The sequence below is a fragment of the Lathamus discolor genome, chromosome 3 (assembly GCF_037157495.1).
Source record: "Lathamus discolor isolate bLatDis1 chromosome 3, bLatDis1.hap1, whole genome shotgun sequence".
Taxonomy (NCBI): domain Eukaryota; kingdom Metazoa; phylum Chordata; class Aves; order Psittaciformes; family Psittacidae; genus Lathamus; species Lathamus discolor.
The window spans coordinates 133,311,616-133,327,076 of record NC_088886.1 but is presented as its reverse complement, the minus strand read 5'-3'; the positions used below and the strand labels follow the sequence as shown (position 1 = coordinate 133,327,076).

Genomic DNA, 15,461 nt, shown 5'->3' with positions numbered 1-15,461 from the left:
CAGAAATACTATTCAAGGGCTATTGATGACTGATGACATCTAAATCTACTTTGATTAACAATGCACACAAAATTAACCAGATAGCTTTCTCCAAGTACATAGTCAGAACTATCCCCTTTACTAGCCAGATAGCTTTCTCCAAGTACTGTAAACCACGACAAGTACATAGTCAGAACTACCGACTTTAAATGAGGCCCCCAAGATAAAGTATACCTGCCTATGAGGTAAGGTACTTTGAGGAGATCTAAAATACATACACTGTTTAATATACTGATTTTATCCACATATGCTGCCTTTATCCACTTTTCTTTAAGTCAGAATTTTCTACTCTCTCCTATCTGACACGAAACAGCAATGATGCATCAAATTAGCAATTTCTTTATGATTAAAAGGACTCCTTTTTAAGTGCAAAGCACACTTCAAATAGTTGAAAGTGAACTGAAAGAGGTGCAAGCTCATTTTGCCTAAATCTTCTAGTTATTTAATGAACTGGAAAAGCTGGTTTTTTGGTTCAACTCAAAAAACCTGTCTTTGTTCCCAGAGCAGAGTTTCAGAATTCATCTTTCAGCAGCAACCCAAGAGTGCATGGAGGCCTCTGTACACAGCAGGAAAGGTAGAATTTGGCATTTTCATGTTGTACAGTAAGCCAGAGCTTGCTTCATAGAATATTCATTATTCTCATAAATTATCCAAAAATAAATCAATGTTATAGCACTTACAGCAAAATGCATTCTAAGCCCCTGTGGCAGAATAGTGGTTTTGTTTAATGTCAGCAGCTCAGGAGTGAGGTGAGGAAACAATGGGGAAGTCCAACTTTATCCATCAGTGCAAAGAGCTATAAATATTTGGAAATTTTGGAAACAGCTCTTGGAAAAAAAACTCTTCCCTCACAAAGCTGATCCCATACCCTTAAGTCTTGGAGGAACCCCAGCTCTGCCTAGTCAATTTTGCACTGGGAGTGTCCTTTATGTCTTTGTTAGAAAAGAAACACACTCTGGTGAAATGTTAGCACGCAGAAATTTATGAATAGTTTACAGCAGACACCAGTGCATATAAACCAATACTACTTCTCAGAATCCCAGAAGCAAAATCATCTGTGACGGGGCTATACGCTGACTGCTCCTGTGCATGGGTAACATCACTGTAGCAGGAAAAAAGATCTGGAGAGCTAGGATCTTTCCAAGAGAATAGTCCAGCAGTGCTCCGTTCTTAACTTTTAACGAAGCTTGGCTAAATGCGATGAACATTGGGTTAGTTTAAAACGAAGTAAAACACTTCTGCCTCTCCAAGCCTAGCAGCTGAAGGTCTCAGGGGCGAGACTCGCCATCTCGGGCAGTGTCCCAGCGCCATCTCCTGGGAGTTTTGCTGGCGCTGGCAGCATACCTTAACTGGCTTTGTAGAGATCAAAGCAAGCACGTTTCACCAAAGTACTTTTGTTTTTCTTCTCTCACAGCACCAATCAAGTTTCAAGAACTTCCAAGTACTCACGTCATTTACGGAAAAGTCACCCCCAAAATATTCTGCTCCCTTTTCTCGCTTCAACTCCTGAGTTGCCCTCAATTCATGAGCTATCTGATCAAATAGTGCCACTCTTCTTCTTTGTTTAGTTTTGCCAGAGAAAAGCTTGACCTATATGAATACCCTCATATTTTCCTTCCAGAAGCCTTCATTAGGTCTGTAGTTGGAGTGTCATGAGGATGAGGAAAGCCTTCACCCCAAATGACGTGAAGTTGCAGAAGGATTAGTCTTTTCTAGATGAGCATTAACCATTGGAAAAGTTGGGTTAGCTTGACACAAGTACAACACAGGCTATTTTCTAAGAACTATGCCTCGCAGCATGTCACATTAAAAATGAACTATTCAAAGACAATGTCCTTGCTGTACAAGGCAGTTTGCAGGATTCAGGTGTTACACCAGAAATAGAACTGTTTCATATTATAGAAAAGTCTTCTTCCTTGTGTAGGAAAACAGCACACCAGAGAAGCAAGGCCATATCTTAAAAGAAAGGAGGCCATGTCTTAAAAGTCTGTTATTGAAGTTATAAGGACTTAAGCTTATTCTCTTCGTGCAAAGGAAGCTTTCAGTATCAGTATCAGAAGTTTTCAATGTATAGAATAGATTGATACTGAGTAAGGTTGCCCTCTTAGAATCATAGAATATGAACACTGCCAGAGATGGAGCACACACAGCCTCCCTGGGCAACCCATTCCAGTGCCTCACCACCCTAACAGGAAAGAATTTCCTCCTTATATCCAATCTAAACTTCCCCTGTTTAAGTTTTCACCCATTACCCCTTGTCCTGTCATTACAGTCCCTGACAAAGACTCCCTCCCCAGCATCCCTATAGGCCCCCTTCAGGTACTGGTACAGGACTGGTACAGGTACCTTCAAGGTACTCTTCCTGAACCTAGTTCAGAAACTAGATTTATTCAAATTCGGAGGGCTGGAGGCAGGACTGGAGCACAGAACAGTGGAAGTCACTGTACCTATTTCCCAAGAAATTTTCCTGTGTGGGATCTGAGTGTCTAAGGACATCAGTACTGCATGACCCAATTTCATATATAGAAACTCTTACCCTCTTCAGCCAGTGAGGCACAGTAATACATGCATCAGACCTTCCTACAGCCAAGTAAGTTCTGAGAACATGGACAATTTCAGTATTACCAGATATCTTCATGTCAAAATATAGACCAAATTTCCATTAAATGGTTCTTATATCTTAGTATTTGCTAGGTAAAGAATTGACATCTCCATTAACAGACAAAAAACATTCTCTGCTCTGCAAGTTAATTGATGAACCTTACACTAAAGCATAAGGTAAAATAAATAGGAGATATGCTCAGATTTGAGTTAGCTATGGTACTTATCAGGAAGAATCAGAAGGCAAAACGGACATGAGGTCCTAAAATACCTTTTTGCTTTGTTCTCCAGAGGAGCTGATAAAAGAACAATACAAAACTAGCCCCAGCCTTAACTAGGAGGACAAAAAAAAAAAAAATTCACATTACTCCATTCTTTCTGAAAGAGTGAAAGTGAATATGCTCCTTTCTTGGATTATTTCTTTTATTCCCTTTCAATTCAGGAAATAACTGGAAATCCTGACATGGAGAAAGGAGATAAATAAAGTATGACCCATTCTCTAGGCTACCAGCATATATAGGCTCAAGCTTCAACAACTGTAGGAAGCACAGAAATCACAGTTCCTTGATCAAAACAAAAGGGAACATGCTTTATTTCTGTATTAAAAATTTGTAACCATGGAGTTTGATAACCAAGCCTACACCTACAAAGGAAGTTAATTCAGTATGGCTCTTCCAAATGCAAAAGCTAATTTAAGGACAAAAAATAGAACAAGTTAAATTTTGTGCATGTATATATAGCTACTCTCGTGCTCAGGTTATAATTAAGACACCCATTCAAATGGCTTCCAGAAAAAACTGTTTTTAATAGCCTTTAGATAGCTCAGCAACACTGACGAAATTTAGTAAATATAAGAGCTTAGAAATATTGGCAATACATCTTAAGTGCAGTAGCATTCCTAAATGTCAGTGACTTGACTACACTGAGACACTCTGCTTCCTAGTTAGCTGCACAGATAGATTGCAATTTACCAGAGTAATCAAAGTAATTTTGTCACTTAGTTAACCATGAAATCAGGAAGAAGCACATATTACTTGAAACTATGAAATTTTATATTTGATAAGGAGAATAAACACCATCAGCAATTTCAGTTACATCAAATAGCTGAAGATATTTCTATTACTTTCCACACACTTAGATCAATAAAGAAATCATACAGGCAACAGCAAGTAATTCGGTGCTCTTCCAATCCTCCATTTATCTTGCATGTTTTCCTGTTAAATAAGAGCTGTAAGGCCATTTGACGATTTAACGATAAGCAATCAACTTGCCATTCAAGGCAACATGATGGCATATGAATTTCACTGCAGGCAAGTGCAAGGTTGTACAGTATGGAAAGATCAATCCAGCTAAACAGGCACATGCTGATGGGTTCTAAAATTAACTGAAACTATTCAGAAAAAAAAAAAAAAGGGTCAAGACTGAAGCTGGCTGAAAAAGAACATCTGCTAAGAATGGGGAAAAAAAACCCAGACAAAATGTTAAGGCAAAAAATAAAATATCCCAAGTACTGTCCCATTGTTTAAGACTGTTTTATCATAGAAGCACAGGATGGTTTGGGTTGGAAGGGATCTTAAAGATCAGCTAGTTCCAATCCTCCTCCAGTGGCCAGGGTCATCTTCACCTTGCACATTTCCTGCCTCCAGCTATAAAAGACTTCTGTAGAATGAATAACTTGCATCTACATCAGGTAACAATCTTCACTGGTGTGTTCTAGAGCCCTGAAAGAGATCAGTCCAGGTATCTGGACTACAGATAGCAGAAGACAGGAGATCTAGAGAAAGACAAAATATTCATAGAATCATAAAATAGTTAGGGCTGGAAAGGACCTCAAGATCATCTAGTTCCAACCACCCTGCCATGGGCAGGGGCACCTCACACTAAACCATCCCACACAAGGCCTCATCCAACCTGGCCTTGAACACTGCCAGGGATGGAGCACTCACAACCTCCCTGGGCAACCCATTCCAGTGTCTCACCACCCTAACAGGAAAGGATTTCCTCCTTATCTCCAAACTAAACTTCCCCTGTTTAAGTTTTAACCCATTACCCCTTGTCCTGTCACTACAGTCCCTGATGAAGAGTCCCTCCCCAGCATCCCTATAGGCCCCCTTCAGATAATGGAAGGCTGCTATTAGGTCCCCACGCAGCCTTCTCTTCTCCAGGCTGAACAGCCCCAACTTCCTCAGCCTGTCCTCATACAGGAGGTGCTCCAGGCCCCTGATCATCCTCGTGGCCCTCCTCTGGACTTGTTCCAACAGTTCCATGTCCTTTTTATGTTGAGGACACCAGAACTGCACGCAAATAGTCCAGGTGAGGTCTCACGAGAGCAGAGTAGAGGGGCAGGATCACCTCCTTCGACCTGCTGGTCATGCTCCTTTTGATGCAGCCCAGGATACAGTTGGCTTTCTGGGCTGAAACTACTGTTTCATTGTGCATTCCTGCACAATGGGTAAATTATGAACACTTCCAAAGACCCCATTCCTAAAAATAAAAAAAAAAATAAAAAAAAATAATGGACTCAGACACAAGCTTTCTTGAACAGCACTTAAGTTTTAATGAAGTCAAAAATTAATAACATCAGAACAATCCTATACATCTATATACATACTTCAGAGCATAAAGAAGTATTAATTACTTCCTATGTACAATCAACTGAAATAATACAATGGAAATATGACCTGAACAAGGAAATACTAACATGCTGTTGCAAGATTATTTAGCTTGTTTTGATCGAAGCCGTCGCTTGATAATTAGATGATCGCTTTCCTTCTCTTTTTGTTCTATAAGGATCTGAAAGGGATTATATTTCAAGGGTTACTCAGCATTTCTTTAGAGACAAATTACATCCACTTCTAGACCCATGTAATCAACAACCTGTTTTTTCCCCAGAAGGTGTTTTCAGAATGAAATTTCCTTATTATCTTTTAGCCAGAGGTCTCTGGTACAGAAAAACTCTTATTGCATCAGAATAAGTGACAAATACCGGGGACACACAAAATCACTTTTTTTCCCCCTGAAACAAATACCTAAGTCCAAAGCAAAATGTGATCTGAAAGCAGCTCTCACTTCTAAACTCTGATACTCATTTTGTTAAACAGGAAGTGTTCAGAAAACATTTTTATCTTAATTTTCTTTAGCTATCTCTGCTTTCCTAGGATTTGGTCAGTCACTTTTCCTTTTACTTCCAAGCTTCTTAGCTTCTTTTGCTCTGCATTTCTGTGACTTTCTCCACCATCTTGTGAAAAACATTTTTGTTTCTGCTATATCCACTCATACAATTTACAGAAAAGTCAATAGCATATCTCACTATGGGCAGCCATTGTTACTGTCAAAACCATCTACGTGGATTTCAGAAGTCATAAATCAAGCCCTGGCCTAGAAGACTTGTTCTAGGCTGGCTTAGACAGGGCAACGCAATTTAAGCACACACAGAAGGCTATCTAAGCTGTGCTTTGAAAAGCATGGATGTACCATCATCCTACAGTAACCTAAATATCAGCTGGGCTTAAATGCAAGTTACTGTTGGTGCTCCCTTACCCTGCAAAGTTAATTGTACTTGCAGACTTTTGTAGCTTTAGTGTTAACAATTATGCTATTCCAAATCTATGGACAGGTGAGAAAACAGAGAAAGTAAAACAGCAGAAAGAAGAGGCCAAAAGCAATGGCTAGGTAGAATCAAGAAATAAACAAGTATTTTCAAACTTCTTCTACAACTTGATTCGACCTTCAGATTTGTTCTGTCCCACTAATAGTGTATTTTAAGTCACAGTTACAGAAGTAGATCACAGTGGACAGAACAGTAACCTGTAATCACTTACCGAAGAAGCAGGGATATCTAGAGGGCAAGAAATGTCAGTTGAATACAGCTTTCTCTTAGCTCGTTTTGGCTTCAGCTCATTTTCTTTTATGCTTTCTGGTTCAGCAGAACTCGGAGAGCTTATTGTTGCAATCAGCTTCTTTGCTAGATGAAAATATTTAATCATAAATCAATGTCTTGCTGTGTTTATAAACCTCAAGACTAATGAATAAAGCAAGCTTTATTAAAAACAACTTAAAAATGAAAGATATTGCCTGAAGTTTAAATATAAAAATTTTGATGTGGTATTTGACTACCACAGTTTTCTATGGCTGGAAAAAGTTTTCCATAGCTTCAGGTGCAAAAACTTTAATGTGCTATTTAAAGCTGTCCTTTAAAATCAGGTAGGATTCAGATTTCACTGGAAAAAAAAAACATTCAAAAAAAGTTGAACAACAGGCTTAACACTTCATTGTGCTGACAGGAGCACAGGGTAGAGTCAATTTTCTCTATATATTTCTGTAGTTTTACCAAGGCAGGACTAGCTCTATGAAGAGATGACTGTATGCATATTATGAGCTAGAAAAGTAAGAAGACAACCTGAACAATAGCAAGTTATGTAAAAGAGGAAAAAATACAGGACATCATACTAAAGGTTACAAATTAAGCCTCATTTGCCCAAATTAAGTATTTTCATGGTAAAATTTGAGTAACCTGAATTTGGCTTACATTGAGGACAATGTTGTCCTCACGGAACCAAATCTGACAAGCCTGGAATGTTTTAAAAATCCCACTATTGTCATCTAGACTGTCTTACAGCAGGTAAGATGCACTCTGTAGCAAGTCAAGTTTTTCAGTTGATATAGAGATCTTAATTTTAACCACCCACACTGAATAATGACTGATCTTGTTTTAACGAAACGATTGCATCTTTTAGAATTTAACACAGGCAATCCCTTGTGCCCACTGCTAATTTTATTTTTGTTTCCAACACAGTAACTCAGAAATCATGTTTTAGTATAGGAAAGAATAACATATTCCTTAGTAGAAAGTCCCAGCAGTTAATCTTCCCAAGGCTACGCTTAAACTTAGTGAAATCCATTAACCGCTTCATAGTCAGTTTATTGAAGTCTTCCAAATATTTTCATAAGACATCAGCTTTTAGGTTCTGTAGAACTATTTTTTTCTCCCACATATGTACATTAAAAAGAGCATTAATACAGTTTCCACAGAAACAAAGTGGTGGGGAGGTGGGGTGTGGGTGAGGAGGGATCACTTATAGAACAAGGTAAGATTTAGAATCTGGATTCACAGAATCACAGAATCACAGAATCCCAAGGGTTGGAAGGGACCTAAAAAGATCATCTAGTCCAACCCCCCTGCAAGAGCAGGGTAACCTACAGTACATCACGCAGGAACTTGTCCAGGCGGGCCTTGAATATCTCCAGTGTAGGAGACTCCACAACCCCCCTGGGCAACCTGTTCCAGTGCTCTGTCACTCTTACAGTAAAGAAGTTCTTCCTGATGTTAACGTGGAACTTCCTATGCTCCAGTTTACACCCATTGCCCCTTGTCCTATCACTGGATATCACTGAAAAAAGCCTAGCTCCATCATCCTGACACCTACCCTTCACATATTTGTAAACATTGATGAGGTCACCCCTCAGTCTCCTCTTCTCCAAGCTAAAGAGACCCAGCTCCCTCAGCCTCTCCTCATAAGGGAGATGTTCCACTCCCTTAATCATCTTTGTGGCTCTGCGCTGGACTCCTTCAAGCAATTCCCTGTCCTTCTTGAATTGAGGGGCCCAGAACTGGACACAATATTCCAGATGCGGCCTCACCAAGGCTGAGTAGAGGGGGAGGAGAACCTCTCTTGACCTACTAACCACTCCCTTTCTAATGCACCCTAAGATGCCATTTGCCTTCTTGGCCACAAGAGCACATTGCTGGCTCATGGTCATCCTCCTATCCACCAGGACCCCCAGGTCCCTTTCCCGTTCACTACTTTCCAGCAGGTCAACCCCCAACCTGTACTGGTACATGGGGTTGTTCTTCCCCAGATGCAAGACTCTACACTTGCCCTTGTTAAATTTCATCAAGTTTCTCCCCGCCCAACTCTCCAGCCTGTCCAGGTCTCGCTGAATGGCAGCACAGTCCTCTGGTGTGTCAGCCACTCCTCCCAGTTTTGTGTCATCAGCAAACTTGCTGAGGGTGCACTCAGTTCCCTCATCCAGGTCATTGATGAAAATATTAAACAGCACCGGTCCCAGCACCGACCCCTGAGGAACTCCACTAGTCACAGACCTCCAGCTAGATTCTGCGCCATTGACCACAACTCTCTGCCTTCTTCCTTTCAACCAGTTCTCGATCCACTTGGGAGGAATATAGGACAGTTGTTAGAGGATGTAGGGAGGCAATTAGGACAGCTAAGGCCTCCTTGGAACTCAATCTTGCTAGTCGGGTTAAAGACAATAGAAAGGGCTTCTTCAAATACATAGCAAATAAAACTAACACAAGAGGCAATATAGGCCCACTGCTGAACGAAGTGGGTACCCTGGAGACAGAGGATATAAAGAAGGCAGAGGTGCTGAATGCCTTCTTTGCCTCTGTCTTTACTCCTGCAGACTCTCCCCGAGGGCCCCGGATTTCTATAGCCCCAGAAGGAGTCAGGACAAAGGAGGAGTTTGCTTTGGTAGATGAGGATTGGGTTAGGGATCAGCTATGCAATCTGGACATCTGTAAATCGATGGGTCCGGATGGAATGCACCCACGGGTGCTGAGGGAGCTGGCGGAGGTCATTGCTAGGCCACTTTCCATCATCTTTGGTAAGTCGTGGGAAACGGGCGAGGTGCCTGAGGATTGGCGGATGGCAAAGGTCACACCAATCTATAAGAAGGGCAAGAAGGAGGACCCGGGTAACTATAGACCGGTCAGCCTTACCTCCATCCCTGGAAAGGTGATGGAACAACTTATTCTTGACTCCATCACTAGGCATATCAAGGATGAGGGGGTCATTAAGAACAGCCAACATGGTTTTATGAGGGGGAAGTCATGTATGACCAACCTTATAGCCTTCTATGAGGAAGTGACTAGGTGGAGGGATGATGGTAGAGCGGTAGATGTAGTTTTTCTTGATTTCAGTAAGGCATTTGATACTGTCTCCCACAGCATCCTCATAGATAAGCTAAGGAAGTGTGGGCTTGACGATCAAGTAGTGATTCAGCTGTTTATATTTTTTCTTTAGAGCAGCAGGACAAGTTCCTGAAAGTGCCCCTAATTGTTTTACTGTAAGCAAAACCAAAGTAACTCCAACATGTTGAGCTTAACAGTTATGTCTTTTATGATGAATTTCTATGCATATATTCCACACTGCATCCTTTCATTCCATCCAGTTTACCTTTCACAACCTAAGCTTTATAACCATGTGGTCTTTGCAATCAAGATAGCCTTTTCTGTTCCGCAAGATTTAATATAGCGGGCCCCGGTTCTGACTCCTTTATTTCATAAACAAAACAGCAACTTAATGAAGCAGACATCATTTAACAGTATATGTATTAACAGGTTACAGTAGAAAAAAGCTATTCTGCAATGCCCAGAGAATATGCAATGAGACTTGCTTGTTCTGTACAAACCTTTAGACTGAATAATAGTAGGAGAACTTTGGAAGAAATCTCCAATTTTTTGTAGTGTTCCATCTTTCTTTTTAGCCGAGCTCTTACTTGAAGTGGATTCTTGCTTTCTTAAGGGGTATGGTTTTCTAAGTTGTATAGACATCTGTACAAAAATACAAGAGCATTGCTGAAGTTGCAAATTGACTTATCTTAAAGTTTAATTCTATTTTATTTTACCTTAGTGTTATTTTCAAGCTGACATTTTGAGCTTTCCTACTGACATCTCTGTTCACTGTAATAATGACACTACCACAGCAAAAAACATAAACAGCCTTATTTTATACCCAGAATTAAAAAACATTGTCGAAGTTTCACAAGATGCATTTAAGGGCATGAGAAGTATAGAAAGCAGTTTCTTAAAGAAAAAAAAGGATTCAAAGTTGTAGGCAATTTCATCAGACCAGCTGTTCTAATTGTAACTAAAACAAGAGAAAACTGGTGGGAAAAATGAATCTACTACCCGTCCTCTGAACCCACCCAGTTTACTACTAATGCCTAAAATAATCTTAACAATTTTCATGTATATAGATGAAATAAACCTTGCTTTTACTTCAAAGGTATTGCCTATATCATCATGTATATTAATAGCATATTCAATATGAAAGGTCATTCCCTATGAACGATTGTGCAGTTCAGCTAGTACACATTCTTGGCAAATACAGACTTACTCTTTTTGGTTAGTTTATCGAGTTTAGGAGGACAACATGTTTAGAATCATATTCAAGTACACAGGTAAAGATAAGATACTGCTGCATATGTCTGCTCCTTTCACAAGTCCACCTTTACAGAAAAGGCCAAACTAACTTCAAAAATAGAATAAAATCAAACCATTTTCTTGTTGCTTGTAGAAGGCAAATTAGTCATAGCAGGTTCTGCATTTTTTTTGTTCTCACTTTTCACAAAATCCTAAGAAAAGAAATACGACGAATTTTACCTAGGATTCTTCTGGAAAAAACAATTATTTATGTTACAGAAGCAGCCACTGTTTAAATGCTGTGACTAACAATAGGGAGCCATTGGCTCACACTGGATAGAAGTAATTATTCAAATGTGAATTAAATGCTAAACAGACTTGTAGAAGGTAACTAGAAATACGTGTGGTCAAAACATTCAGACATTTGTTATTTTCTTCTTTCCATTGTTTCCTATACTTCTGGTTTTAAGACATTTGAGAAGCAAATACACAAATTTAAGGTAACTCAATAAACCTAAATAAAAATTCAAATTTACAGTGACAATTATAAAAACATGTCAGTGACATAAACAGCTTAACATGATAGTGTTAAGCTGTCATTAAAAGATGACTTTCATCTCATTTATTGGTGCCAAGAGATTTCAGGTAACCAACAGCCATACCAACTGATAACAGTGCCAGAAGAGAAAGAATTTTGTTCTTTAATTATACGAGTCTCAACAAAAGATGTGGGTTTTTAAAAACCAAACCCAAACCCCAAAAAATACCAACCCCAAACTATACCACTTAAAAAAAAAAGGGAGATGAGCAGTATGTGGTTGAGCACCACAGGTTTCCCCCCAGCCCTTAGTTTTACTGCTGAGAACATGCTTTTCTGTTCCAGACAATTTAAAAAACAAATTGTGTCTTCAGTAGACTTGTGACAGCTAAAGTTGCTGAATCTTTTTATAATGTATTTAGCATAACAAATTATATTTAAGAGTCATATTTGGGTGAACAGAACAGCAATAGGATACTTTTAAATTTAGTGTCATGTTATCAAAAAGTTACTTAGCTAAATGTTCTCCCAGAAGGGTATGAGCACAAACAACACTGAAAGGATTTAAAAGAATAGGTAAAACAATCTTCTCTAAAAACATGGAGGTCCTTTCCAACTCTAACTATTCTATGGTTCTATAACTACATTTGATTAAATACCTGTAGAAAAAGTTCGGTACTTTTTCAGTGCATTCAGAATGGTGGTTATTTTTATACCTACTTTGTCAGCAAGCTGAAAAAAAAAAAAACTACTCTCAAAAGAAAACTAGTTCAAGCCACAAGAAATTTCAATCAGCTCTGGACATGCTTCCAGAATGAAGTGTTGAATTCCAGATGAACTGACTTACACAGCTTTTAACAGGTTTAACAAAATGAGTTTATTGAAGTCCTTTTGCGCAGTAATCATGGAAGTGATTATTATCTTACATTTTTTTAATCTCTTAATAAAATAGTTATCACTTAGGAATGATTGAGCAAGAAATGCTAGAAAAGCATCAGACACTTCCCTCTTCAGCTGAGACAAGTTCACTCGCTAAAACATCACTTACTACCTGGACAAATCATCCACAATGTCATACGCACCTGAAGGCTTCAAAAGTCCTTAAAAGCCTAGAGGTTCATAAGCCCCACAAGTACGATTACAAGCACCACCACAATGCGGTCTTACGGTTTTAAGGCCTTCTTAAGTGTCTTAGAGAAAACTGTGTTGGCACTGATAGAAGGCAGAGGGATGGAACATGCAGTTCAGGTAGGAGAAGTGAAGATTTTTACCATCTTGGACTGCTGTGGAGCCTTGGTCCCACATGTAAACACCACAGCACATTAAGAGGACTGGAGTACATAATCTAATACAACTGAAGAAATTAAAGAGGTATTAAGGCCTACAGAAAACAGGGAGGTTCAGGTGCTGGTACATAGTCCCTTCAAGTATAAAATGATCAGAGAACTCAAGCTGGAGGAAAAGTGGAATGAAGTGGTCTTGAAACTTTGAAATGCATTGATTAAGCTCACAGACTTAACTTGCAATTGACCATTAGAGGGGTTGATAATTGGCATCAATAATTGTCTAAACCAAAAGAAAAAAATCTACAGAACTAGTCTGCAATCCCACATATATCACAGCTGGAGGCAGAAGCAAATGGCACTTGTAGGGAGAGAGAAATGTAAAAGGTGAAGAGAAAGTGCAAATCAGAGACAAGGGGCCAGAGTCTGGATAAAGTGAAGTCTGTAAGTCTATTCCCTTATTCATCACAGGCCAGAGATTCATTCACTTGGCAGGGGGGAGGACAGGATGATATTTGAAGAAGCTTAAATATACCCTACATATATCTTTTGGGTCCCAGTGAGAATCAGGAGGATTTTAACAAATTATCAGAGTACTAGAGAATATGTCAGTTGGTGTAGGTCATACCTCATCCATCTCTTCACTTTTTCTTTTCTTTCTTGACTTGAGCATTTTAACTGTAACTGGTATGGCGCTGCCCTGGTGCTTCACCTCCATCTTACTGGGTTGCAAAGGTGTGAACTGGATTTCCATCTCTGGTTTTGGGAACCGACTAGTTTTTCCATTTTCTGTAGACACTTCAGATGAGTCAAGGACAATTTCAGAATGGTCCTGCAAGCATAGGAACATTTTAAGAAAACGAGCTTTAAAATAACTATGACTTAAATGCTATAATACATACCCTTCTCCAGTGGATTGCAAAGCAAGCATTCCTTTTTCTAGCGGTCAGCTTTTTGAACACTTCTAATAAAAGCGAAGAAATCTACTTCAACTACAGCAGAATTTAACTCTTATTTTCTAAAACTTTCTTGTTAAATCTTAAGAAGTGAAAACTTCCATACATGATGAAGAACTTAAAGTCTTCCTTGCTGAACTCAGCCTGGTACTTTGTTTGCAAGTCATTTTCCTCAAGGGCAGAGACAGCTAGTCAGTTTTCACAGCTATTGATGCTATTTTACTCATGTTAGCTCTGCTGCTCCTTAGGAACTGGGCAGTAATAGGAGCTTGAGAGAAAAGCATAGTCTTTCCCTAGCTTGTTTTCAGGGAGCTTTCCCTTCCCCTTCTACACTTAGAGAAGTTAATTGTGTAAGTAACAAGATTCAACTGATTCAAGCCAAATTCAACTGATGAGGACTTCCTCACTCTACTTAATAATCAGCCACTTTATAAGCCTTGGCAACAGGTAAGTTTTCAAGAACACGTGGTTCAGGTCAGATATATTCACATGATTATGTCATACAGCTTTTATTTCTACCAAGAGCAACAAAACTAGGTGATCTGGTCATCAAGAAAGATTTACAGAAAAAAAAAAACCAACAAACCAAAAAACAGCCATGAAAAAACCAACCCCAAAACCTTTTAGAATTGTTTGGGCAACAAGAAACAGGACATTTTGAATCACTAAAATCTATTCACGCTAAGAGATTATAAGAAATGCACTGCTGGGTCTCACCAGCAGTCCATCTAGTTCAATATTCTGCCTCTGGCAGTGGCAAAGGGAGATGCTGTTATTAAGGGATAAGATGCGTGATCCTGGTCGCCTTGCCATCTGTTCTTTCCATACTCACCCAGCACTCTCAGTTGTTGCATTAGAGGGGTCAAAGGATATACCTCTGCCTAATCCTCAGAGTACCCATTTGTGAATATATTTATGGATTTCAAATATAAGTTTTTCTACTCCCTGCTGATAGTACCTGTTTTAAGAAGATTATTAGTGGGTTCAGATAGGAATAAATTATTTTACTTTTATTGTTTAAATTATCTCTTATTAGTTTCATCAAGAGCTGCCCAGTTCTTGCAGAATTTTAGGAAAGACAGTTCTGACTTTTGTTTACCCACCACAACCATAATTTTGTAAACCTCAGGTCCATAACTGTCCAGTAGCTTTAACCTCTCTTAATCAGAGTGCCCTCTTCTTAAATGGCAGGAGACATATCCACTTGAATGCTCTAGTTTTTCTTCTTTATTGTCACAATGTGTTTCCCAGGAATTATTTGACTTCTCCCCCCAAAACTTTACCCCATTCACTTCAACACCAAACATAAGTTTCTTACATCATAATCCTCCTAGACACCTCCACTTACCCGTAGGAACAAGTATTGTCTCTATCTCCTTGAGGTAAATATGTCAGCACCAACTGTTCACAACAATTCTCCAATAGCTATTTTAATAGCAAAAATATTTATGGTACTCTCTTACCTGCTATTACAAAGCTGTGTAAAGTAGTAACCCTTCTGAGAGCTACTCTGTCCTCCCTCATTCATCACAAGCTTTATCTCTATGGCACTAGCTGAACTGATGAACTAGCAAGAAACTAGCCAATCTTATTTGTCAGTAGACAGGAAAGAGATGAAGAGATGCATTTTGTCATTCAGTCCAGTTCTGTAGCAAGAGGAGAAATGCTGTTTTGTTCTTCTGAACCCCTGTATAGGTTGGAAGCTGCTATTACAGAAACATCTCTATTACCACAGTAGAGGCAATATCACAAGAGTTTTGAGCTGAAAGTCCCTTAGCATAATCAAACTGAATTGGCACTACAATGTCTCAAATCTCTAGAACCTGGATTAGTTAACTAGGTTTTTCCCTCAGGTATGTAAGTTCTATAACGTATCAAGA

At 39.2% G+C, this 15,461-nt stretch overlaps 1 protein-coding gene across 4 annotated transcripts in view; it reads right to left on the bottom strand.

Annotated features, from left to right (window-relative positions):
• Positions 1-5,173: 5,173 nt before the first annotated feature.
• KIF20B (kinesin family member 20B) overlaps positions 5,174-15,461 on the bottom strand; it is a 39,475-nt gene continuing 29,187 nt past the window's right edge. For 3 of the 4 annotated variants that reach the window (XM_065671884.1, XM_065671886.1, XM_065671885.1), the window contains exons 29-33: positions 13,254-13,457; positions 10,939-11,016; positions 10,072-10,213; positions 6,462-6,604; positions 5,174-5,433 (exon numbers count right to left, since the gene is read on the bottom strand). In XM_065671884.1, the coding sequence (XP_065527956.1) occupies positions 5,356-5,433; positions 6,462-6,604; positions 10,072-10,213; positions 10,939-11,016; positions 13,254-13,457 (645 nt within the window). In that variant the 3' untranslated portion in view covers positions 5,174-5,355. The remainder of the gene's footprint in view (positions 5,434-6,461; positions 6,605-10,071; positions 10,214-10,938; positions 11,017-13,253; positions 13,458-15,461) is intronic. The other variant, XM_065671887.1, reaches the window with a different exon arrangement.